The following is a 25602-nucleotide window of genomic DNA, read 5'->3' as shown; positions in this document are numbered from 1 at the left end:
TCGGAAAACGGTGCTTCCAACCCACACATATACAACACTGTTTTCAGCATCGATGCCAAACAAATACTTGGTTAAAGATTGAAAAGGGTCATCAGCATTGTAAAATCAATTGTCATTTGCTCAGGCCCACTCTACCACTCTTGTTTTCTTTTTAAATTATTTTCAGACATTGCTTTATGAATTATGAAACATAACAAAGTAAAGACTAAAGACTTCACTCTATAAAATACTAGCAAAAGAATGATATATACATCACCTTAAACTTCCAAAATACATCAAGATATACATGAATTGATTATATACTTCTCTCGTGTCACCTCAATAAGGAATGGAAGATTACCAGAATTTGGCCGTTGCATTTTAAAACGAATGGGAAGGAAGGAAAAGTGATGGCAGAGAGATATTTCTACCTTGGGGTTTTTTTGCAAAATTTTTACTGGTTAGCATATTGATCTACATGGCATTGGGTTTTCCATCAAATTTGAAAATCGATACTGCACCCACCAAGCTTCTCAGCAGCCTCAATTTGGGATAGTATTGTATTGTCATTTGGAGATAATGATGTTGCTAAAATGTTTCTTAGGTTCCTGTAGATCTCCTCAGGTGGGAGCTTGCTATTTCCATGAAATGTTTCATCACTGCAATGATCCAACGTTGGAAGCTTCACAGGGCTCTTGGTTCTAACATCCACCTTTGCACCTCCCTTGGAAAGCCGAGGAGTATTTGCTTCTGTTTTGAAACAAGTGGGTTAGCGACTAATTAGTTTAAAAAAGTTTCACTCTAAGAAAATACAACAAACTAATAGAGCAGCAAGCAATGCTAGTAGACAATGAATTTATGAAATTCCTACATTCTGTCAACAAGGTTTGACACATAAAACAATACCATCAAATTTGTGTTGTAATGTGTATTTTCATAGGTCTCATCGTGTCTGCGGGGCAAAGTTTCCAATATTGCATAAACTCATTGTTTACAGGAATTGCTGCCCATTAGGACTGGTGTGTGTATCCAGAGATTCGCATAAAAGCACAGGAAGAATTGTTTTGGTGTATGTATGCATGGGCTGCTACGTCGGTTGCTGGCCAATTTATAATTAAAGAAAATTACATACAGAATATACATGGGAAGAGAGAAACTATGTGCCTTAAAACTTGCATATTCATAGGAAGGCTTGGAATGAACCAAGTGCTTATATATATGTGTACACCATCTGACAGGCTTCCTATTATTAGTGGGCAGTAACTGAGACAGAGACAATAGGCCAACTTGGAGGGTCATGGGCAACATAGCTGGTAGCTCTGTGCCTTTTCCAGTTTCTGCAACCAGGTTGCACAAAAGATTTATTTTTACAGATAACATGATGTTTTTTCCCTTTTGGGTAGAAAGATAACATGATGTTTCAGTTAATCAAAATAAGTTTTCTGTATTGTATTCTTTATTAGACACCTTCACCATGTAGAACATCTTTATCAAAATAAATAAATAAATAAATAACAAACAATGCCAATTTAAATATGTGCTTCTGAATCTGATGAAGAGGGATGTAGCTGGTGTTGCTTACCAGTTACTGCCAAGGGATGTCCTCATTTTCTAATCCAATTATTAACTTAAATTGTAAAAAGATAAAAAGTATTATTTCTAAATATTATAACATATTACTTTAAGAATATTCCTAGGTCTAAGATCTACGTCAATGATTTACAAGCACCTCAGGCCTACACCTAAGTGCCTGTTTTGGGAGGGTTTTCACAAAGTGGCTTCTGGTTTTGCAAGGCGGGCCCCACATGGAAACTATAGAAGCTATGTTTGGTGAAAAACCCAGAAAGCCCAAATACACTTTCATTCAGCCAAGAAATTGACTTTCTGGTGAAGCTAGTTTTAGTAGATTCTTCAAAGTAGCTCAGTCAACCCAAAGCCCTCCCAAATGGGCCCTAAGTAGCTCAGCTATCAAGCTGTATTTACTTCCTTATATTACATGAAAAACAAGAGTGCAATTAGCTTGGTAGGTTACCTTTAGGTCTTGTGGAAGAACCCTGCTTCCTCATATGCATGCCAGCACGTTTTATGCATAACCAGGTTCTTTCCCCTGTTGAATCATGTTCTGATGCTATGGGAATATGCCAGTGGCCTTTCTCTGATTCCTGTATTCCAAGGAAAAGACAGATAAGTATCAATGAAGCAAAAGAAATCTGTATGTCTATAAAGGAGGCAATAAAGTATCCAGAGTTTGCTTCTTTTCTCCATCTACCAATCCTTTTAGTTGAAACAAGTTAACTAACTCCATTTTTTATCTCATACATTTAGTGTTGCTGCAAATCAACATGAAATTCTTCCCCATGTTAACAAATACAGCAAAGGAAAGCCTCATTAAGTTATTCTGACCTGAATAACAACAGAACAAGGAGGTGGCATGTGAAACTCTGGCCCACCATCCTGAAAACTGAAATGGACCTACCACAGATAAAAAGGACTCCTATTCAAGAGATGAATGTTAAAATCTCAATAGGACTAGGAAGGTATACAAATAAAATCTATACCAACAATAAGTTAAAAAAGAATTATACAAAAGAAACATCAGTTAGAAAAGAATTCTAGAGATTCACTTTATGAGTTTCTGTTCCCAGATGCTCCTTGCAGTTCAATGTTATTGATGGGACCCACTGAAATGATTCTTGATGATCGATAAACTTCCACTTATGATAGAAGGAAGATCTCATACCGTTGGTTCTAGTATATCTACGAAAATTAAATATTTTCTTGAAAAGAAAGCACAGAAACATACAAAAGGATAAATAATACAGGAAATGCCAAATCAAGTAAAAAAGACACATGGGATAATTAGCGTTAATGAAAACAAGATAAGAGAGAAACAGAGTGAAAACATCCCTCATTTGTTCTTCATACTCGGTGAAAAAAATCATTCTTCAGATCCATCTCAATGATGTTGCCAGAAAATTAGTAAGCACAACTTTATGTATTCAGTTAGCATAAAATTCTAAGTACCGAAGTGTAGTTAAAAGCTTCAAACAACAAAAACGTTTACCCACATGATGCCTTTCTTTCCATTTGGGGAAGAAATCATTTCCTAAAAGCTGAAATATATGATCCCTCATCTCATCATTGGTCACGATTAAACATTTGAACTTTATAGCTGCATATAACCAGTACCTGAAGAACACGTTATTAACATGACCACTTAATGTTGGGAAATATAACTAAAAATATGTGAACATCCAATTATTCATATACAAATCTCTAAATGAGTTCTTGTTTATACGATTTTCTCCTATTTGGCCACAGTAATTAGATGTGAGAGAGCATCTTACTTACCAATCATCATTTGATCCTGTAGGTGTTGCATAGAGTGCATCAGCATTTTTCCATTTCTCTATTAAGGTTCTGTTTGTTGGCTGATCCATTCTGTCTCCAGTGATACGCTTATTATGAACAACTATTAGTGGCCATTTTTTTGAGGGAAGAATCTGGCGTATTCCATTCACAACAGCATTGACCTAAACATTCCACCAATAATGGAAAATAAGTAAGACTTACTAGAATAAAAGAAAATTCAAACATTAAATAACTTGCCTTGGATAGTGAAAATTTTCTTTGGCTGAAAAGGCCCACATTAGCTGCATCAACCACTGCTTCAAAAGGTCCATAATAGTCCAGCCATTTCTGTAGAGGGTCAGTTTTTCTTTCACATGTTTAGACCACAGATCAAATTTACAAAACAGAAACTATAGAGGGACATTCTGTGCATGTGCTTGTGTGTGTATATATGCTATGAAAAAGATCTTCCTAAGGAAGACTATTTCATACTTGGAATTTTTGGAAGCTTGAATTCCGCTCTCTCTTTGCAGCTATAGATGCTACTGATTTGGCAAAGTTTTCGGTCTCTATTGGATCGAGGTCTATTGTGGTCAATTTCTCCTCACAACCTTTACAGACTCCATCATCTCTGACGAATGTTCTATTGACAGTCCACTTTCCCTTACCTAACCAGCCCTGGCCATGCCAACCCCCACCTCCATTTTCTATTGCATCAGTTATTGATTTTTTATCCCATTTTCTTCTCCCTATTCTTGATGCTTCCTTGCTTTTAAACCATCGCTCAATCAAATCTGCTGTAGGAGGTGAGACCTGCCTGACAGATGTCCTAAGCTTATGCAACAAGTAGTAAACCTTGTCACTTCTACCAGCATTTACACTTAGCCTCAAAAGTGCCTCCAATTCAGGCTCTTCTGGGTAGACCCCATGCTTCAACATGTGTTCTTCAACGGTGAATGCTTTCTCAATGTCCCCACTACTGCAGAAGGAAAACAATGCTGGGCCATAAGACCGCAGTCTGGGGTTTATACCTAGTGGCTTCATCTGCTTTACCATTTCAAATGCCAAGTCTCCATTACCCATTGACATAGCCATTCGAGCAACAGCTGTCAAGGCTGCTTCATTTAAAGGGACATTTTCCAAACGCATCTTCTCATAAATTTCAAATCCTCTCCTAAGAGCGTACTTTTTGACATTTCCACTGACTCGGATTTCACAATCTTGTTGATTATCTCTTTCTCTTACAGAGTCACTTTCACTCTCGTTTGACATGGTGAACCCATCTGAAAACAGAGAATTTGGTTCCGTAGCCTTTCCTCCAACTAATCCAACCAGAAACTCGCTAGAACTGGAGGCCAATTTATCAGAACTTGCACCAGAACTATTACCAGATTCATCAAAGCTCAACTTTGTACTGTCGAAACTCCCATTACCCTTCTCCCCAATTTCATTCAGAACTACAGAATTTGCGCTTGATAACTCACTAATCAAGTTTAATTTCTTGAAACTACGACTACCACTCCCACTTTTAGCTGGGCGGATAACACCCACAGCTGCGGAAGAACAAAGATAAAGAAGCACAGTATAATGGTACAAACCCAGCTTGATGCCATCTTTCTGAGCCGAGTCGTAAAGAGAAATTGCACCCAAGACATCCCCTCTCTTCGAGCACATATCCAACTCAACTCTCAGTGGAATTTGTGATGAATCATCCTCACTTTTATTAGACTTCCCGGCCGTCTTCTCCTCTCCTACCTGACTAGTACCTTTACTCTGTTTGGAATTTTCTGCCTCTTTTTTATCAACCAAAACATTGCTCTTATTTTCCTTATATTTTTCACCTCTCCTTTCATCTTTAGGCTTGAAAGAAGAAAACTGGGAACCCATTTCTTGCTTTGTTCTAGAAACTCTGTCTTTTCTGTTATAGTTACTTTTACCAAACCTCCTTTCCGTTTTTTCCTCCATCACTGAACTAACAGTAGCTTTCATTGATTTTCTTTCTACCCTTTTGTCACTGGACTTCAAAGTCTTAAACCCATAACCCATTTGTCTCTGTGCTATAGAACTTATGGTTTTTGATGAATGACTATGTCTTCTACCAGACAGTTTCGCATCCATGTTGCTAACATTTGCTCTTACTACAAATACCGAAGAAAAGTCTTGATGAAACGTCTGTTTTCGAGTTGACACAGAGAAAAAATTAGAGCAAAAGTGAGATTTAAAGCTAATTAGTGTTGATGGGTACTTACAGAGAGCCATAGAGTGGAGCTCTTTTGGTTGAAGAGACTCGAAGGGAAAGGAGGCCATTTTGGCCGTTGGAAAGGCCTCCCTCCAATATCTTGTAAAGGGTTATTTTATGTCTAGAATTTGGATTAGATTGCATCGGATGGATAAGGACTGATTACATAAATACCCTTGTTTAGGCGTTGAAATGACCTATTGTGTCCTTACATTTCGCGGTTCTTCGCCTTCTGCCTGGAGCTCTCGTTTCTTACCTTCTTAGTTCTTATTAGTTCCTACAAGGTTTTACAGGTGTCGAGGATGCATTTCTATTTAACGACAGGACAGTTGTTTCAAATTACATGAATACCCTTATTTCGATGTGAATTGCGTAGCCGTTTGATTGGAATAAATTGTGTCCAATGAATGTACTACCTGTTGCGATTCCACAGTTACCAGTGGCCTTCTCACACGATTCTGGTACCATGGTCTGGTTGTCATGGATCATTTGATCAGACGGCTGATATCATCCTTGGCTATTCTTACCACTTTGGGTAATCTTGTTATTTTCCGACGAACATATGGTCATATTAGTCTCGACGTTTGAAATAAATGAAGCCCCCAGTTTACTCTACAGTCTAGACTGAAGAAGCTGTCTCTTCGTGCCCTCTCTCTCTGGTTTTCACTTTCTCTTCTCCCTTTCACAAACCAGAAACCAAGAGGTAAACCCTAAACTATGCAAGCATTTCGAATTCGAATCCAAGTTTTTCTTCCCTTCATAAATTTGTATATGTACGTTTCAGGTGAAAGAATTGTATTTTCTTATAATTTATTCCACAGCTTCCATTGTTTGCTAGGAGTATGGCTTCAGCCATTACAAACCTACCTCCCTCATTTCTCTTCCATGGAAGAAAAACCCTGTTCAGAAATGTTAGGAACCTTCCAGCTTCTGCCGTCAGAGGTGAGCTTGATCTTTCTTTATCGATGCAGTTCAACTGGTCTTTGGTTCGATCACATTGTTGTACTGTTACCAAAAAGAATAAGAACACATTCTTCTGTAGATAATTCGTATGATCATGGAAATAGTTGTAAAATGGTGCTTATTGTGCGGCAATTTCTGATAGACAACAAAATCAACCTCGATATAGTTGGCCATGGTGTACTGTTCATAATGTTCTTACTTTAAAGCACTCCTGATGGCTACGAATGGCTCCTAACGAGTGTAGGCGCATTCTTTCATGAAAGTAGGATTACGAGTCCACAATTACAATTCGGACTTTGGGGTGCTTCTGCTATCCTGTCCCCTGGACTTTTGAGCCTCATAAGCTCAATTGTTCATCACAACTTTGTTCTTTGACTTACTTATCACATTATATAAATGAAAAAAAATGTTTAGGCCTTATTTATAATCTCCATTAGGTCAAGTATGGTGTAGCATTGGCAAGAGGGTTTCAATTGCATTTGCATCTAGTTTCAGCTGTGGTTGTAAGTTCTTAGGTTGAGGAACTTATATCATGGCCATATAATTGAACAAATATCTACCATAAAGTATGTTGTATTATTGAAGCCAGTAATTTGTTTCACGATTTATTTGGGTAGCTCTGGTCACTATTAGTTCTCTTTCTCATGTTGCAGAGCAAAAGAGACACTTGAAGGTTGTTGTGAAGGCTACTGGGGAAACCCCTGAAACTTCATCCTCCCTGAGTATTGTGGAATCTGTTCAAGATTTCGTAAGCCCACTATGACATCTGATTTTCTTTCTGAAAGGCATAAATAAAAGACATTTTAGTTCCCCTACTTTAGGGTCTTGAGCATTTCCTTTGTAACATACAAACATTTTGAGAAAGAGAAACATCCACGTGCCTGGGTTTATTAGTGACTATCCACCTTAGCTTATCTCTTACCCTTTTGGCTGCTTCGGTATTTCTTTGTGATAAACTGGAAAAACATACTTGGTGAGTTTCTTGCTTTTCATAGCATGTGATTGATAGGGAAGTTGCCTGTATCTTGTAATTCCTTTTTGTAACAGTTTCAGTCATATCTGGGATTCTGGCTATCATAGTTCATGGCCAACAGACTATAACATTTACTCAGTTAATTCTGCAATTTTTCTGTTTCTTAGGAGAAAATATGCTTCTAAATAATAACAGTCATATTAAAAGCATGGATTAATTTTTCTTGTTATGTATACCATGAAACAGTGGGATAAGTCTGAAGATCGAGTTGCACTTGTTGGCTTAGGATTTGCGGGTGCAGTAGTTCTGTGGGCAATTGCCAATCTTGTCATGGTATTTACTTTTACTTTTCTTCTTTTCAAAGAATTAATTTAAACATGAGCACAAGCAACAAAATGAAGCATTGCATGGTTGTACAAGGTATAGTTGTCCAAGGGCTAAGATAAGCCAGATGATAGGGGAGCTCATAGGTGACTAGAAGCCAACTTAGGAGGTGCTTAGGTGGTCATGTTTTATAAAAAGAACTGGTTAAGTTTAGCATATTTCCTGACTTCTTTTCATGCAATGTAACATGAAACATTTAAACATTAAATGTAGAATGGAAGCATATAGCTTGTGTAAAAAGGGGTGGAGCTCTTTTTCTATTAATGTGAGAGGGAGTTGCAGAGAGAATGTAAATGGGTGTGGGTGAATCAGATGATGGAAAGAACAAAAACGACAGAAGTAGCCCCTGTTATGTTGAATGTGAAGGAGATATAAAGGAATGTGTGTGTGTGTGTGTGTCTGTGTGAAGAAAAGTACGCTAGCGGCTAGTGAACATATTACATATTTACTGTCCATTCGCTATCTAGGTATTGCATCTGGCGTACCTTTGCGCTAGTAGATATGTTATTTGTGGTGTGGCCTACTTCTGGTAAGGAGCCTCAATACCCCATGTATCACCTCAGGCTCAATGAAATAGTAATGTCACAAACAATTCAGTAACTTTATATAAGTCCCCCTGTCCCCTCCAAAATAAATGGAACAACAAATAAAGATATCCCTTCTGTCAAATTCTAACTTTCACCTTATTATATTGGCACTTCAATGATTATCAACTTAATTTTGATTTTCTTTTCCCTATTTCCCATAGGCCATCGACAAACTTCCTCTAATCCCAAATGCACTAGAATTCATTGGCATATGGTTTTCTTGGGTAAGTATCATGGCAAATACATATCGATTAAAAGTTTTTTTCCAGTATCATAGTCGAACCCTATCTATAATCTTAATTGTTTGCACTCTAAACTGTTGTCTTTTAAATTGTTCCAGTGGTTCATGTATCGTTATCTCTTATTCAAAGCAGATCGGTAAGAAGATTTTTAACTTCACGTTTCTTTGCTTAATCCTGATTCTTGTTTAGATGCGGCCAGTACTAGGAGAACATAAACCATTGGTTATTACTGTACAGCCAAGCTTTCAATGAACTTTTTTGGAATTTTAACTTACATATTTGTGAAGAACCATATATAGGATTTCGTCTTTGTTTACAGGGAAGAGTTGTTCCGAGTTGTCAACACGTCACTATCAGATATTTTGGGCCTGTAATACGTTCACTGCATGGAACAGTTGGGAAACAATCAGAAGGGTTTTGGGGGCCTAATGTAACTGAGGGTGTGTGTGTGTTTTCTGTACAGGTTAATAAATAGGCATCTAAAATGTGTATCAGCAGCAGGTACCCACTGACTGGTTGTAGGATACTCCCCCCCCCAGGTTTTTATTTTGCATAGTCTGGATCTGATGGTAAATTAGTAAAATATTTTTGAGGTTTTTACTGTTCAACCTTAGAATTTTAGGTGTCAGTTCTGAATTGATGCCAAATAATTTTTAAAATATCCTCAAATTCTTAAAATTCTATTTATAAATTATCCAAATAATTTTTAGGTGGCTGCTGGGGAAAATTCGGGGATTCCCCCGTCCCCAATGGGGAGTGGGTGCCCCGTCCCGTTTAGGGCTCCATAACTACTACTGCTTCTTGCCTTGGAGATTCCACTAATGCTAGTAATGCATGCCCACATGACCGACTGGCTCGTTTCCCTCATCAGTTGCTGAATATGGTTTTGGATAATTGGATCATATAAATAAGAGATCTATGTAACTCACTTTCTGCAACCTTTCATGATCGGTATAACACAGGACAGGAGCAAAACCAATAAACATACGAAAAAAAAAAATCTCTGATCTAGAAATCCATTTCGATTTAGCCATGCAGATAATTTTACACCAAAAATTAAAATGTTCTGCATTCCATCTCGAGTGTGCGAAAATTCGTTCTCCCAATTGCCGAACTTCATCCACCTGATTTCTTGAATAGCGAGTTTCTTCTGCTTTATTTTTTTTTAGCATTTGTGTGGGACTAGCAGGATTAACTAAAAAAGAAGCAAATTTGAGTAGGGTGTAGTGGGATGGATGCATTAGGGAACCGAAGCCCTAAATAACATTTATGAAAGCCAAATGTTCATGTAAAGTACCAAAGAACATCCTCTTCGACAGTTTAGTTCTTACAATTCAAAGTAAAAAAAGGGTGAAGTCGTCAACATGGATCTTACATTCCCGCCTAACATAAAATCTGCCAGGTGAAACAGCCACCACCAAAAGACATGCTATCATAAAGGCATTGAGATGCCTGCAACATGCATAAAAGCAAAGATTAAAATAGATGAAAATAGCCAACATTTACAATCCCCACATTGTTTTGTACACAGAAAATGATAAAGTATTCCCTCCCCATTTTAACGCACTTCTAACCATTATAACCATATAAAAACCCAAAGAAAAGTGATTCTTTTAACTTTTTGGAGCTACTGTACTCATCCACCTTTAGTTTATTATGCGCACATACTACAATACTACATCAATTAGGATCCTCCCCATTTTTTTTTTATTATCACAGAACTTGTACCACATTCTCAATTGACAACACTCGGACCAGGCTTACCGTCTTATCTATGAATCTATGATATGTCTGACCAAATCAGGGACAAAACACCAGTCGAAACACATTCAGCTTTTTATTCCAACATACCAGGTTTGCGTTCATAACTAAAGCATATAAAGAGTCAACCTCCTATAGACATTCTTTCTCCTACAGCTGACTATTTTCTGTAACAAATTTCAATTTCCTCGTTGCATAGAAACCAAAGAATATCAGTTTCTAAAATTAAGGGGCTTCCCAGAAGCTAAAGTGGGGAACACTGCAATCCCTCCAAAATCTGCTTTTTTTGTCATGGGTGGCAGAGTTGGGTAGATGTTTAACAGCGGATGCCTTGGCAAGGAGAGGTCTGAGACTGTTGCCCAGAAGGTGTATAAAGTGTGGAGAAGCTTCAAAAGATTCAGACCATTTGTTGACTCACTGTAGAGTTGCAAGAAGCCTATGGGCAAAGTTTTTGGGGCTGTTTGAAGTTCAGTTTTACTTTCTAGAAAATTTATTGGCTGTGTTATGGGGTTGGCAGATGAAAGGTTTATCAAAAGATGGCAAGGTTATTTGGGGTGTAGGACCTGCTATAGTTCCATAGTGGTTTGGACAATCTGAACAGAAAGAAACAAAAGACTGTTCGTAAATAAATTTACCATGGAAGAAAACTCGCTGAAAGGTTTTTGGGGTAGGTAGTAGGAACACAGATTTTTCAGGAATAGGCCATTTAGTTCTTTTTTTGAATTTGACTCTCTTTTTGTATCTATGCACACAGGATACACAGAATATAAGATGTACAGGTTTGGCTTGGACACTGCATAGGTCTTTGTTGTGCAGACTTTGGTTGCTTTTTGAGCAATACAATAGTTTACCTTCATTCTCAAAGAAGAAGAAGAAGAAGAAGAAGAAGAAGAATAGATATTCTCAGTACAGACCTTCATGCTTTCCATATGTTGGTCATAACTCTCTTAAATCATGCCTAAATCATGTGATCTTTGTTTGTAAAAGTTTTTTTTTTTTTTTTTTTTTGATGGATTTGCTCGTAAAAGTTTTCTAACTGTACAAAAAATTTTGGTGTTTGGTCTCTTTCTAAGAAGATAAGGAACATGAGGCTATACTTATTTTCAGGTCAAGTTCGGGGTCCAGTTAATTGGACAATGCACTCACATATGGATATGCTCTGCATCCATCATAAATATTATTGATTTCAATATCCATACAATTTGCTACTTTTCTTACTAAAGGCACAATAACACCCTAGATGTCTAATCCCCAAAACAAGAGGTGCATTAACTTGCATCCAAGGTTCAAAGTATCAATACGATACACCCCGTATCAGGTGTATCGTACCGTATCTTTTGGTCCTCAATGGGACGAAGAAGGGGGTGAGGTGGTGGTGCTGGGTGAGGACTTCTGAGGGGTTGAAGCCCAAATTTGTAAGGTAACTAGGAACTTAGGAAGAGGGGGTAAGGATGAGGTGAGGATGGATCAGTAGTAAGAAAGGAAGGACAGTTTTGAGCAGCTTCTCTTTTTTCTATGCCACGCCCTTTGGATTGAAAGAAATAGAAGATGTTTCGAAGATAAGTCAAAAGCTTTGAGGTGCTTGCGGCCCTGGTTGGAATGTGGTGGCAGACTGAGTATCAGTGCTTCTAGAATTGGATTGAAGTAGTTGATCAGATATGGGGGAAAATTTTTAGAATGTCCTCGAAATTCAAGTTTGTAATACTGAACAATTCTCTGTTCTTTAGTATGCTGTTGTTTTGTATTGGTGAGCTGTCATCTTGACACCTCTCGGATTGTATTTTCCTTTTTGATAATGAAAATTTTCCTTTTACTCTTTAAAAAAACAGACACCATCTATGGCTGCAACTTTTTGAGAAACTTGTTGCATACCAAATTGAGTAAAGCCACCATTCTATCATAGTCCTCTCTTTCATTATCTAGGAGTCTCAAGAGTCAAGACCAACAAAAGCTTTATGGCTTATTAGCTATTTACATTCCAGGCCCTATTTGATGCAACCCATTAAAAGAAATGAAAATTGTTTAATATGAAGCAAAATTGACTAGAAAAGAAAAGGGGTTTTTATAGTTCAGTCCACCTCAGAAATCTGACCCCCACTGTACAGGTCAGATGAATCCTGCCTGTGGATTGATTCCAAATTCACGGGCAGGATGCAGTTTATGGGGGGGGGGGGCTACTAGTAGACTAGGAGGGGGCTGCAATTTCAGATTTCTGAAGTGGATTGCAGTCCACTTATCCCAAAAGAAAAACCAAACGAGACTAGTGTGCAAGTATATTAAACTTCGGAACTTAGTGCCTCTACTTCATTAAGTGTCCCAGTAACATGGGCCAGGCCAGTACTTCACTGGTATTTTTTATCACTATAAGGTCCACTACAAAGACAAAAAGTGACAATAAATCTTTTCACAGCCCCAGCATTACATACCCCAAGGTGCTTACAAAACAGCCATTGGAAGGAACAATTTATACCTCCATGTAAATTAAAATAGGACAACCAAGAATGATGCTGCTGCTATAAACTATAAGAAAGGCTGTTACCTAATACTGGTCCTGACCATCCAGGGTGTTCGGAGAGGCAGACTGGATACGGACCTAGCCTCTGACAATTTTAGCATAAATAAAATGACAGCTCTCAGTGCTTCAGTGCTGCTAATATCTTATCACACACTAAGAGTGTGTTCACCAATATGCATGGTTTTGTTTTTTTAATAAGTGCATGATTTTGTTTTAAAAATATCATATTATTTTTTATGTGGCAGTTATTTTTGTTTTGAAAGACAAAACCATGTATGACCTTTATGCAATTTGGAGAAGTCAGATGAACTCTCTAAAACCTAATGTTCAATGGTGTGGAGCAAACAAGTAACATAATTATAGAATTGTTCCAAAAAAATGTTTTAACATCTTATAATACTTCACCTGGTATATCAGTAAGAAGGGATGATCAGGAAAAAAAATCAGCACTCTAAGAAGAGCTAGGGAAAGTGGAATAAAATAAAGAGAGAAATCTAACAACTTCTATGTGGAGCAAACAAGTAACATAATTATAGAATTGTTCCAAAAAAATGTTTTAACATCTTATAATACTTCACCTGGTATATCAGTAAGAAGGGATGATCAGGAAAAAAAAATCAGCACTCTAAGAAGAGCTAGGGAAAGTGGAATAAAATAAAAAGAGAAATCTAACAACTTCTATGTCATATGAACTTTGGTGCAGGTAAGGTTCAAAGTATCAATACACCTGATCCGCACATATCGGGTGTTTTGACTTACCATAATTTTTTTTTAGTTTTTTTTTCTCTGTTTTTCCAAAATTGGTCAAAGGGTCAGTCTTAGGCCTGCCTACCCCCTGAAACTAATCAAAACCCCAAAAGACCCTTATTAGAGTATCAATGACTTGTTGGGTGTGGATATGTATTTAGGCCCTGTTTGCTTTTCGGTATGTTACTTACCCGGGTAAATGCACTTACCCGGGTAAGTGTTTCTCAGGAAAGACTTACCCAGGTAAGTCCATTTACCCATGTTCTTTTATTTTCAATGTAAATAAGACAATGACCATTTTAGCCATAAAAATCCATTATTAAAAGGGGCATTTTTGTCCCATTCAAGTGTTAGCAACTTTCCCTTTAGGTGGGAAAGTTATTTACCCACCTAGGAGATGGGTATCACTTACCCAGGTAAGTTATTTTCCAAGTAAGTGATACCAAGAAAATAAACTTTCCCTGTTCTCCACATAAATCTGAAAAAAGAACATGGCATTCTTGGTCAATGGGAATCAAAACCCCATTGACCAACTTTCCCCCCTCTCAAAATCCAGAAAAAGAACGCCCCCTTAGGAGTCAGATTGAACTGGCCTCAAAATCTTGAGATATGGGGACTCTGGCTAACCACTACCAACATACGGCCACATTATACATTGGTGATTGGACAATAAATATTAATTTCCAATCATGCAATAGCATGTGTTTATTTAGATGCATTCCATCATAAATATCCTAAGTAGAAAAGCATCAATAACAAAGGAAGGAAGAGATATGTCAGATTCAAGCATGATAGTTAAAAATCCAATAACATAATCGAGTTTAGGAAATTATTTATCAAAAAAAAAATGGAGTTTAGGAAATTCATATTTTATGGGAACTCATGATAGAGCATTGTATATATTCAAGCTTCAATTTCTAATTGATTTGGTGGCATGATTTTACAATATTCTGAATATTTTTAAATACCCATTGTGAAGGCAATAAATCAACTTATTCTCTCAAAAACTTTTCTTGAGGATAATGCTCTTCATGTTTCTTCATTGAGAATTATCACTAAAATTATACACTTTCGATTTGGAGCATAGACTTCTCCATGGGACTTGGGCTGATTTTCATTATCTTATCTGCGGTTAATTTTGAGGATTGTATCGGATAACTGAATCATATTTAAGCAGCTCTTGACATTCCAATACAAACAAACAAACAATTTATCTGATTTTCTTTATAATGTTCCAATGTAAGTAGAGACTATGGTACTATAATAAGTTATCTGTTCCATGAGAAGAACTGGCTATAAGAATGCAAGACTTGATTGCAACTGAAACAGTTACTATCACGGAATAAGGATTACACGAGAAAATTCTTGAACTGCGATATAATTTTACTTTGAGTGAAAAACTTACATCGTAAGAAACCAAGAAACTAGAAATGCCTGTCAATAAAGTTGAGCATGAAAGGTAAACGGAAAAATGAAGCAGTATACACATGAAGAAAAACGAAAAATGACATAAATAGTAACTAAGCACACCTTGAGGAATCAATCCCCAGCTCTGTGATTCTATCGACAGGCTCGATCTCAGACGAGCTGAAGCGATTGCGCTATGCAAAGGCATCATTGATACCAAGCTGCTCAACTCCAACGGTAATCTACCAGACCAAACATGGAATCAAAGTCAACGAAGAAATAGAAATTGAAGTCTTGGACAAAGCATCAGGACGGCTGTTAAAAAATCCTACCTTGAAGTCCCATAAATGCGCTTTGCAGAGGCAGAAACCTGAGACTGAGAGCTCGACTTGAATGAAGAAATTGCAGGTGAGATCTCATTCTTATAGAGTTTGCGAACCAGAGATGGAGAACGAGTAGATAACCTCGCGAGAATGGTTGGAACAGACATCTTAGACACAGCCTTCCAAGGGTTTAAGCACCTTTTGTTAATTTCAAGCGAAGGGTTCCAGTGTTCTACTATGAAAGCTGTGAAAGTCACGAATGTGCGCTTGATGCACATGTGCACGTCGACCTCTATAAAGTGGGGCATTTCAGTAATAACGCACTTCCAACCTGTGACGAGTTATAAAGACTGAAAACCGCGAATCTTCAGACCCGACAATCATCGTCGTCGTAACACATTAACCCCTGTTCTCTTCTCGAATCACGTCTTGGTACTCTGAAGCCTTGGAATTGACGGGTTTCTCTTTCCCTTAGTGTGGCTCGTTTGCAAGGGTTTTCAGGTCAGGTTTCAACTTTTGCAGATTTTCTTTCTTTTATATTCGCTCAGAACTGTCCTTTGTTCATCGAATTGCACGACTCGTCGACTGGACGCAACGTTGTTCTTTTTTTTTTTTTTGTGTGTGTGTGTGTCTGGAGATCTAAACTTTCACATCACTTTCTTGTAGCAATTTTAGTTCCATTGTTTTTTTATTCAAGTAATTATGCAATTAAAATCACTTTCTTGCAAAGCTGAGTTGATCTTCTTCTGCAATTTTGTGTTTGTTGTGGCGAACTGATTAATCGTTGATAGAATCCATTTTCTGGTATCTGTTTCAAGAATACAAGGCATTATTTTGTTCATATAATTCATCATTTAATACTCCGCGAACATTTTCTCCTTATGCAGCTCTAAGATCAAATTCTGAATTTTGGACACGTATATAATTCGTCAGAATGCAGGTCAGTAACTATATCAATCAGAATTAGAATTTTTTTTCTTTGTATTTCCCTGTGTATTTTCAGCTATATGATGTAAAGGTTTTAAACTTGTGGTAATAGTTATTAGCTTTGTACTAAGGTAAGAAGATGTCTTATCACATGAGCAAGTTTCCCCTGTTCATAAATTTTTATATTTTAGTTGTTTAATTCCGTTTCGTATATAGGCATCAAGAACAAGGCTATTTAAGGAATACAAAGAGGTGCAACGAGAGAAAGCAATTGATTCAGACATTCAATTAGTCTGCGATGATACAAACATATTTAAATGGACTGCTCTTATTAAAGTAAGACCTGTGATGATGGATGAATGTGTTATATCAATATCATACTGTTGCCATTGTTCTTTTTTTGCCTTTAACTATGGCTTTGTTTTGGATGTAGGGACCATCAGAAACCCCTTATGAAGGTGGTGTATTTCAACTTGCATTTGCCATTCCTGAACACTATCCCTTGCAACCTCCTCAAGTGCTATTCTTGACAAAAATATTCCATCCAAATGTGCATTTTAAGGTATGGATATTTTTCTTTTTGGCAATACATTTCTGTTGAACTAAACAAAACTTAGAAGCAAGATTTTGAATATATGCTATTAATTTGGTTGAACCATATTTCTTCTCCTTTGTTGCAGACAGGAGAGATTTGCTTGGATATCTTGAAGAATGCATGGAGCCCGGCATGGACGCTCCAGTCTGTTTGCAGGGCTATAATTGCTTTGATGGCCCATCCTGAACCTGACAGTCCACTCAATTGTGATTCAGGTAGATTAGTGAATATTTAATATATATATATATTGTCGGTAAATTAGGAAAGTTAGGATTTGATTGAATAAATTTAGGAAAGTCATATCATAGGATTAAGGGAAAGAATTCAATCCCTGATTGTGAGAGATTCTAGGGTTAGCCTTTCCTATCTTTTCTTATTTAAGTTGTATGCTCAATGTGTTTTAAAATGGAACAAAGAAAATATTTTCTTCTCTCTCCCTCTATATTTCGCTACATGATATCAGAGCCTTAGGGTTCGATCATGAATTTTAAGGCCGCCATGGTTGGCTTCGGTTCAGCCTCTTCGGATGCTACCAGCGGTGTGACGTCTTCGAAGGGATGTGTTCAACCAGCGGTTGTTTCTCTTTCTGAGAATTCTCTTCAAATTACCATTCACAAATTGAATGGCAAAAATTATTTTGAGTGGTCTCAGTTCGTGCGATTGGTGATCGACGACAAAGGGAAACTTGGCTATTTGAACAGCTAAGTGAAACCGCCAGCCACTGATGATCCAAAGTATAGGCAGTGGCGTTCTGAAAATTCGATGGTTATCGCTTGGTTGATCAACTCTATGGATCCGGTGGTTGGAAAACCATTCATGTTCCTGCCAACGGCTCGCGATGTGTGGGAAGCAGTTAGGGAAACCTATTCGGATTTGGACAATCATTCACAATTGTTCGAATTGAATACCCAAATGTGGAAGATGCAGCAAGGTGAACGTGAAGTAACAACTTATTATAATGAGATGATGGCTGTTTGGTAGGAATTGGATTTATTTGAAGAAGAAGAATAAGAAAGTCCGAGTGATAGTGCTCGGTACAAAAAGAAGATAGAAAGAGGTCGGGTATTTGTTTTCTTGGCTGGTTTGAATAAAGAACTCAATGAGGTTTGGGGACGTATCTTAGGGCGAAAGCCCTTGCCGACTATGAGAGAAGTTTTTTCGGAAGTGCGTAGAGAAGAAGCACGACGACAAGTGATGTTGAAGAATGTTAGTGAAACAAAAACAGAGAATGAGGGGTCTGCTCTTGTGGCCCGAGGTGCAAACTTAGAAGGAGATAGATGAGGAGGAAAGCAGAGGCCTTGGTGTGACCATTGTAGAAAGCCGTGGCATACTCGGGAAACCTGCTGGAAGCTGCACGGGAAACCGGCGGGTTGGAAGAAAAAACCAGGCAGTGACAACAAGTCAGGGGGAGATGTCCGTGCGTTTCAAGTGAGCAATTCGGATCCAGGGCAGCAATCATCCTCAGAGCCTCTTCCTTTCACAAAGGAACAAATAGAGCACTTATATAAAATGTTTCAATCTCAATCTTTAGGAAATTCTAACCCATCCTGTTCTCTAGCTCAGTCAGGTAATTTTTTCACTATAGCCATTGCTTGTACCAAGTCTAATGGCTCCTGGATATTAGATTCAGGTGCCACTGATCATATGACCAATACTTCGCAATTCTTTTCTTCATATACACCTTGTGCAGGGAATCAAAAGGTTAAAATTGCAGATGGTTCCTTTGCTACTATTGTTGGGAAAGGAACGGTGTCTATTTCTCCTTCTTTAAACCTTAAAGATGTTCTGCATGTTCCTAACCTATCATACAATCTCTTGTCTGTCAGTAAACTAACCCTTGATCATAATTGTCGAGTTAATTTTTGGTCTTCTCGTTGTGAATTTCAGGATTTAACCTCGGGGGAGATGATTGGGGGTGTTAAACAGGATGGTGGCCTCTACCTCTTTAATAAAGGATCAACCTTTGGAAGGAAAGACTGACAAATTTGTTTCAATTCTATTTCTGTTTCTAGTAACAGTGAAATTTTGTTATGGCATTATCGATTAGGACATCCTAGCTTTCAATATTTAAAGCATTTATTTCCCAAGTTATTCATGAATAAAAATCATTCAGTTTTCCAGTGTGAATCTTGTGAATTAGCAAAACATCATCATGCTGTTTTTCCGTCTCAACCATATAAAAAATCAAAACCATTTACCATGATTCACAGTGATGATTGGGGTCCTTCTAGAGTGACAACTCTTTCTGGAACACGTTGGTTCATTACTTTTATTGATGATCATACTAGGGTCACTTGGGTTTTCCTTTTGAAAGAGAAATTTGATGCTGAAACTGTGTTCAAAAATTTCTACAACATGGTTCAAACACAATTTCAGACATATTAAAATTTTTCGAAGTGATAATGGAAAGGAATTTTTTAACAATGTGTTAGGGGATTTTTTTGCTGAGAAAGGAATTGTACACCAAAGTTCGTGTAATAATACACCTCAACAAAATGGGGTGGCTGAAAGGAAAAACAAACATCTCCTTGAAGTTGTTAGAGCTCTAAGTTTTAAAACTAAGGTTCCTAAATATCTTTGGGGGGAAGCAGTTTTAACAGTCACTTATTTTATTAATAGACTGCCTACACGAATTTTGGATTTTAAAACACCCATATAGGTTTTCACTGACTGTTTTCCAAATTCTCGGCTAGTGACAAACATTCCCTTAAAAATTTTTGGAAGTGTGGCCTTTATTCATAACCATGATCCTAAACGTTCAAAACTTGATCCAAAAGCACATAAATGTATTTTTGTAGGCTATCCCACTTATCAAAGAGGTTACAAATGCTTTGATCCAGTTTTGAAAAAGATGCTTGTGTCTATGGATGTCACCTTCTTTGAAGGAACCTCATACTACAGCAGCTCCCATCTTCAGGGGGAGAGCAACACTAGTGAAAATGGTTTTTTATATGGTTCTGATTTAATGTTTGAATTTGTCCATAATGATGTTTCTCACAACCGGTCACCGAAAGAAAGTGAGGCAGAAAATACAAAATTAGTGGAAACAAATGAATTAAATATTGAAAATGTTGAGTCTACCAATGAACAACCTTTGGTAATGCCATCTCAAAATGAAAAAGCTGAAACAACAAAGATGCGTGCGAAACGGTATAAAGGTCTTGTATATTTGAAGGAATATCTAGCACAGAAAAGGAGAGGCACTATTCCGCAGCATCAACAAGAATCTGATCAGAGGTTGGATCATGAAGTTCATGATAATTCTTCAAAAGTTCCTGAAAATATTCCTCCAGGTAATTCTGAGTCAAATTCTTCTAGTCAACTTGATCTTCCCATTGCTCTTAGGAAAGGTGTTAGGTCTTGTACAAAACATCCTCTGTCAAATTTTGTATCTTACAAAAATATTTCACCTTCATATTGTGCCTTTATTTCACAAGTGTCTAGTGTATCCATTCCTAACAGTATTCAGGAGGTTCTAAATGTTCCTGAGTGGAAAGAAGCTATTTTTGAGGAGATGAGAGCTTTGGAAAAGAATGCTACTTGGGAGAAAGTGGATCTTCCGGATGGGAAGACAGTTGTTGGTTGTAAATGGGTGTTTACTCCGAAGTACAACTCAAGTGGATCCTTGGAGAGATACAAGGCTCGCCTAGTAGCTAAAGGCTTTACTCAGACATATGGAGTGGACTACTCTGAGACCTTTTTCTCTAGTGGCGAAGCTAAATACAGTTCGAGTACTCTTATCTGTTGCAGCTAATCTTGATTGGCCACTGACTAGAGTATGATCACACCTTGATTGGCCACTGACTAGAGTATGATCACACCTGAGTTGTAGAGTATGATCAGATTGTCCTTTTTCACCAAAGACAAGGTCTCAGTTTTGATTGTCTACGTGGATGACATAATCTTGACTAGAGATGATATAGAAGAGATGAGCAGACTGAAGCAGAGCTTAGCCAAGGAATTCGAGATTAAAGACTTAGGCCAGCTAAGGTACTTTCTTGGAATGGAAGTGGCAAGATCAAAGAAGGGCATTGTGGTTTCGCAACGAAAGTATATTCTAGATCTCTTGAAAGAAATTGGAATGAGTGGTTGCAAACCTTCCAATAGATACGGGTAGGTACCAAAGACTGGTTGGAAGATTGATTTACTTGTCACATACACGTTCTGATATTGCCTTCGCTATGAGCATGGTGAGTCAATTTATGCACTCCCCGTACGAAGAACATCTTGAAGTTGTGTATCGAATTCTTAGGTATCTAAAAGGCACACCAGGAAAAGGACTGAGGGGTTGAAATGTATATAGATGCGGATTGGGTAGGTCCGATTAGAAGGTCAACTTCGGGGTACTGCACATTTCTTTGGGGCAATTTAGTTACTTGGAGGAGCAAGAAGCAAAGTGTAGTTGCTAGAAGTAGTGCTGAGGCTGAATTCAGATCAATGGCTCAAGGAGTGTGTGAGGTTCTTTGGCTAAAGAGGGTTCTAGCAGATCTTAAGAGACCAGTGAGTTTTCCTATGAAATTGTATTGTGATAACAAGGCAGCTATCAGCATCGCTCATAATCCGGTTCTGCATGACAGAACGAAACATGTTGAGATTGACAGACACTTTATAAAGGAGAAGCTTGAAGAGGGAATAATTTGCACTCCGTTTGTACCAACCACGCAGCAAGTTGCAGATGTTTTGACTAAGGGCTTGTTGAGACAGCCATTTGAGCTTCAAGTTAGCAAGTTGGGCATGATAGATATCTTTGCACCAACTTGAGGGGGAGTGTTGGTAAATTAGGAAAGTTAGGATTTGATTGAATAAATTTAGGAAAGTCATATCCTAGGATTAAGGGAAAGAATTAGTCAATCCCTGATTGTGAGAGATTCTAGGGTTAGCCTTTCCTATCTTTTCTTATTTAAGTTGTATGTATGCTCAATGTGTTTTAAAATGGAACAAAGAAAATATTTTCTTCTCTCTCCCTCTATATTTCGCTACATATATATATATATATATATATATATAACTTTCTGATGTTTTTGAATTAATATTGAAAATCCATGGCATCATCATATAATGGAGCTTTATCTTCTCTAAGCTATCGTGTTGATCTGACCCACTGGATTTGTCAGTTGTTGCAACATCATTTATATTCATTTAATAGCATGTTCTTGGAAGGCTATTGTACCACATTCTTGCAACTTAGAAATATGATCTAGTTCTTTTTAGTAATTTACAGTGATGACACAATCTCTCCCCCAGCATGCCCCAAACTGAAAATAAATAATCCTTTTAAGACAGAAGACTATTATACTAGAGCTGTTAGAGCTTTTTTGCATTAGTTTTGTAATTGGTTTTTTGCCAATCAAATGTATAATATAGCCATTTAATTGTAATGTTAAGAATAGAAAGTGAAAAGATTAGAAGACAATAATCTATCTACAGTTCAGTAGACTTATTGTTTGTTTTATTCTAACTGGTTTATCTCACTGGAAAATGGATAAAATCAAAAGCAATATTAACCTTGGACTGAGGGAAATGCAGTTTCTTTTATTTGATTTGCAAGATTTCAAATTGGAAAAATCTGATTATTATTTTTTTGGGCGGGGGGTAGATAATTGCCAAATGATTAGTGTAACCTCTTAGGACTTAAGGGACCAACAAAAGAAAAAGTCGGTTCTATCCTAATGCTCTGTAATTCATTAATCTGCTTCACTTATTTGCAGGCAATCTTCTGCGTTCTGGTGATGTTAGGGGATATCAAACCATGGCAAGGATGTATACTAGGCTTGCAGCCATGCCAAAGAAAAGGTAAATTGATGAAAGGAAATGTCTGTTGTCATGGCTTATTATCACTACAAGTTCACCTGGATGTCTTGTGACTTATTTGATGAACTCTAACGTTGTTTGTTTAAATTCTCAAATAAAAAACTACACTTTGTTGTTTCATTTCTATCAATAACTCTGTGCTTAAAGAATGGAACTCAAGTATAATCTGAATTTTAAGAGAGGCAGTGTTTGAAATTGGACTCTCTAGCAGTTTCTTCCAGAATCATCACCCTTTCCAATTCTGTGGTGGCAAATATGAACATTTTAATCCATTTTATCGTTGCCATGACATTCTGATACAATATAATATTGAGTTCTTGTTGCAGATTTCTTTTCGTGGGGGACTAGGTCCAAGCCTGTAGCCCACCACAAATCACCATTTGGGGTGCCGGGGGGGTATGGACCCGATCCATATTCAGCTTATAGGTCCGCACCGAATGCAAAGAGTAAGAGTTACGTATTTTTGGAGGTTTTCTCTTGTATACTTAGTCTTTGTCTTGTGAGAGAAGAGATAGACATTGGGTGTATTTTGGGGTTTAGGGTTTTCTGGGAGTGATGTTGTGAGTGCAAAACTCTGTTTCTTCTCCATTGCTGATTGCATAGTGGATTTCTACTACTCCTTCACCCGTGGACGTAGGCTATAAGCCGAGCCACATTAATTTATCTGTGTGTTCTCTGTGCTTGCTTCTCTTTACCTTCGTTCTACTTGTATTTGGGTTTCCATTCAAATATGTTTTCTTGGGGTTTTCCATAACAGAAATATTCATAATTAGGTATAAAAAAAGGATTGAGGGGAGTGGGTGTGTGTTGGGGAGAGAAAAAGCAGAAGGAATTCTTGGTGTAAAGAGGATGGCATTCAAACACATGGAAAATCCAAAATGCAGTTTACTACATTGGACAACATCAGAACTCTTCTAAATTACGAGCATTGCTAGCAGTTGGACGCAGGTATACAATCTTGAATCATTTGCAGCTGGTTCTTTTTGCTTCAACTTTCATTGCAAAGGGGATGGGGGAATTTCAACTCTAAATCCTAAAATACTTTGGCCGAATATTTGCCTCTCATGCTTGGGAACAACTGCAAGTTTGCAATCTGGGCAACATGCCGTGCATGCCATCAGGAGAAGAAAAGCAGGTCATTTCTTTATGCCATGGGGACATAAGATATGCATGAACAGGAGACTTTGATGGTTTGGGAGTCCAAATCTGCTAGTAACAGAACAATACTAGGCACATCCATTTTTGTTCACACTGTATTACACTTTACACATATTTGCACTTATGCACATTGTTTTCTGTATTCTTTGAAATTTCAAATTTCTCATATGTTGAGGATAGTTGGTGCAAAACTGTAATGTGCCTAGCGTTTTTTTCATCGGACTGGTGTGCAACGGTTAGATGAACTGGATCTAGAGGAATGAATGAACAACAGTTGGAGTCTAATCATTTTTGTGGTTCCGTTTTTGTACAAGTTCAGTAGCATGCTCGAGCTCGACTAGGCGACTATATCTTAGAACTAGAATATGCATTTAAGGGGTATTCCTGGTATTCTCCAACAAGAGTTTGATAATTGATTCATTATCACCTTCAAAGATGGTATGAGAGAAACCCATGAAAATGGCGAACTTTATACTTTCCAAAACAGCAATGGCTTCAGACACAACTGGAGGAGATAGATTGATCGGAATGGCTTGCACAAAAATGGTATGAGAGAAACCCATGCGTGTGTGATGCATGTGAACAAACGGGAAGAGGCGGCTTCAATGCATCGTAAGCCATGGGCGATATAAAAGAATAAAGGGGGATAAGATAGCTCTACATAGAGAGGTGATATTAAGTTGCAGCTTAAACAAGTAAAGGGTAATCTTGATATTCATATTTTGGGCCAAGGCTCCCCACATTAAATGCGTAGAACCATATCATATACATAAAATTAATAATAGTGAGTGGGGGTGTCTTCCACATGGAAAAGTGGTTTGGAGCCCATATATACAGTGCAAATACATACAAAATAACATTCGAATTTACACTTCTGTTTACTTTTAGCAAGAAATTAACAAGTTCCTTAGGGAAATATGGAGGTCAGAGTAGGCTTCAGGAAGATTGGACCCTGTCCTTTTTTAGCAATGATTATCTGGACTCTGATGATGCCATGTATGTTCAGAATCCTTCAACTGTTGATACTACTAAAGAACCACTGGAAAATGGATTTAATTCAGCCCAAATGGGCATGAAATCACAATTAGTGAATGGGCAAGGTGATGGTATGATTTCCCAATTATTGAATGTACAAATTCACAATTATTGAATGACCCACCAATTGATCAAGAACCATGTGTTTTGGGACTACTATTTCTGAACTTCCACAGCCCTAGATTTTTATTTCTAAACTGCCCAAAACATGCTCAGCCCAGAAACTGTCTAACAGCCAAAGTTAACCCTGCTACCATTACCAACGTGATTGCCGATATATTCTCTTAGGTTTTTGCCATTTTTGTGGTTCCGTTTTTGAAAAGATTCGATTTTAACAAGCATTTTTTTTTTGGTACACGTTAGAAAGTGATTAAAGTAGAGTAGTTAATTCCTCAATTTCCCTTCCTTGAGGGAGGCAGCGAATATAACGCTCCAACTTCCAAGAGAGGCCATGGTCTGTGGTAGGGGTGCAAATGGATATATGATCCGATTCAATTTAAATCCAATCCTATTTCGTGGATTTGGATATCCCCATTTTGGATTTTTATATTGGATTGGATTGAATTCGGATCACCCCTATCCAGTCTGATGTATATTAGTTATAT

The 25602-nt window shown here is 37.6% G+C and overlaps 4 protein-coding genes across 17 annotated transcripts; 2 read left to right on the top strand and 2 right to left on the bottom strand.

Moving 5' to 3' along the window:
• Positions 1-227: 227 nt before the first annotated feature.
• Positions 228-5738, bottom strand: LOC104592164 (proteinaceous RNase P 1, chloroplastic/mitochondrial-like). 9 transcript variants are annotated; one of them, XM_088893972.1, is made up of 8 exons: positions 5580-5729; positions 3823-5468; positions 3589-3678; positions 3331-3512; positions 3048-3168; positions 2383-2451; positions 2012-2141; positions 228-729 (listed from the first exon to the last, which is right to left on the bottom strand). In XM_088893972.1, exons 1-8 carry the CDS (start codon positions 5635-5637, stop codon positions 476-478), a joined length of 2550 nt encoding a protein of 849 aa, XP_088750098.1. In that variant the 5' UTR covers positions 5638-5729; the 3' UTR covers positions 228-475. The 9 variants fall into 9 exon arrangements, 3 of the variants coding, with proteins under 3 accessions (XP_088750098.1, XP_010249681.1, XP_010249682.1); XM_010251379.3 differs by having other exon boundaries at positions 3823-5716; XR_016079835.1 differs by having other exon boundaries at positions 591-729; positions 2383-2473; positions 3823-5732.
• A 378-nt stretch (positions 5739-6116) lies between these two features.
• Positions 6117-9334, top strand: LOC104592163 (protein CURVATURE THYLAKOID 1C, chloroplastic-like). Of its 5 annotated transcripts, none has more exons than XM_010251375.3 (7): positions 6117-6272; positions 6354-6511; positions 7186-7280; positions 7752-7838; positions 8638-8700; positions 8817-8854; positions 9038-9334. In XM_010251375.3, exons 2-7 carry the CDS (start codon positions 6412-6414, stop codon positions 9090-9092), a joined length of 438 nt encoding a protein of 145 aa, XP_010249677.1. In that variant the 5' UTR covers positions 6117-6272; positions 6354-6411; the 3' UTR covers positions 9093-9334. The 5 variants fall into 5 exon arrangements, with proteins under 5 accessions (XP_010249677.1, XP_010249676.1, XP_088750100.1 ...); XM_010251374.3 differs by having other exon boundaries at positions 6119-6272; positions 6391-6511; XM_010251376.3 differs by having other exon boundaries at positions 6122-6272; positions 6408-6511.
• A 620-nt stretch (positions 9335-9954) lies between these two features.
• Positions 9955-15779, bottom strand: LOC104592161 (uncharacterized). The gene is made up of 3 exons (XM_010251373.3): positions 15481-15779; positions 15272-15390; positions 9955-10170 (listed from the first exon to the last, which is right to left on the bottom strand). Exons 1-3 carry the CDS (start codon positions 15777-15779, stop codon positions 10151-10153), a joined length of 438 nt encoding a protein of 145 aa, XP_010249675.2. The 3' UTR covers positions 9955-10150.
• Positions 15780-15831: 52 nt separating this feature from the next.
• Positions 15832-24247, top strand: LOC104592160 (ubiquitin-conjugating enzyme E2 PEX4). 2 transcript variants are annotated; one of them, XM_010251372.3, is made up of 7 exons: positions 15832-15972; positions 16359-16411; positions 16615-16734; positions 16832-16960; positions 17079-17208; positions 22702-22786; positions 23131-24247. In XM_010251372.3, exons 2-7 carry the CDS (start codon positions 16406-16408, stop codon positions 23150-23152), a joined length of 492 nt encoding a protein of 163 aa, XP_010249674.1. In that variant the 5' UTR covers positions 15832-15972; positions 16359-16405; the 3' UTR covers positions 23153-24247. The 2 variants fall into 2 exon arrangements, with proteins under 2 accessions (XP_010249674.1, XP_088750099.1); XM_088893973.1 differs by lacking the exon at positions 15832-15972 and adding an exon at positions 16077-16275.
• Positions 24248-25602: the final 1355 nt, after the last annotated feature.

This window comes from Nelumbo nucifera, chromosome 8 (genome assembly GCF_055504915.1).
Source record: "Nelumbo nucifera cultivar China Antique chromosome 8, China Antique-T2T, whole genome shotgun sequence".
Taxonomy (NCBI): domain Eukaryota; kingdom Viridiplantae; phylum Streptophyta; class Magnoliopsida; order Proteales; family Nelumbonaceae; genus Nelumbo; species Nelumbo nucifera.
This window is presented reverse-complemented; position numbering and strand designations above follow the sequence as displayed.

Coding starts and splice junctions, on each gene's coding strand:
- LOC104592164 (XM_010251379.3), bottom strand. CDS start 5,637: ATGGCCTCCTTTCCCTTCGAGTCTCTTCAACCAAAAGAGCTCCACTCT. Junction 2,452..3,047: donor AATGGAAAGAAAGGCATCAT/GTGGGTAAACGT, acceptor TATCTGTGGTAG/GTCCATTTCAGTTTTCAGGA. Junction 2,142..2,382: donor CTTGTTCTGTTGTTATTCAG/GTCAGAATAACT, acceptor CTTGGAATACAG/GAATCAGAGAAAGGCCACTG.
- LOC104592163 (XM_010251375.3), top strand. CDS start 6,412: ATGGCTTCAGCCATTACAAACCTACCTCCCTCATTTCTCTTCCATGGA. Junction 6,512..7,185: donor TCCAGCTTCTGCCGTCAGAG/GTGAGCTTGATC, acceptor CTCATGTTGCAG/AGCAAAAGAGACACTTGAAG. Junction 8,855..9,037: donor CTCTTATTCAAAGCAGATCG/GTAAGAAGATTT, acceptor CTTTGTTTACAG/GGAAGAGTTGTTCCGAGTTG.
- LOC104592161 (XM_010251373.3), bottom strand. CDS start 15,779: ATGCCCCACTTTATAGAGGTCGACGTGCACATGTGCATCAAGCGCACA. Junction 15,391..15,480: donor CGCATTTATGGGACTTCAAG/GTAGGATTTTTT, acceptor TTGGTCTGGTAG/ATTACCGTTGGAGTTGAGCA. Junction 10,171..15,271: donor CTGGGGATTGATTCCTCAAG/GTGTGCTTAGTT, acceptor TGCATGTTGCAG/GCATCTCAATGCCTTTATGA.
- LOC104592160 (XM_010251372.3), top strand. Junction 16,735..16,831: donor AATGGACTGCTCTTATTAAA/GTAAGACCTGTG, acceptor TTTTGGATGTAG/GGACCATCAGAAACCCCTTA. Junction 17,209..22,701: donor TCCACTCAATTGTGATTCAG/GTAGATTAGTGA, acceptor ACTTATTTGCAG/GCAATCTTCTGCGTTCTGGT.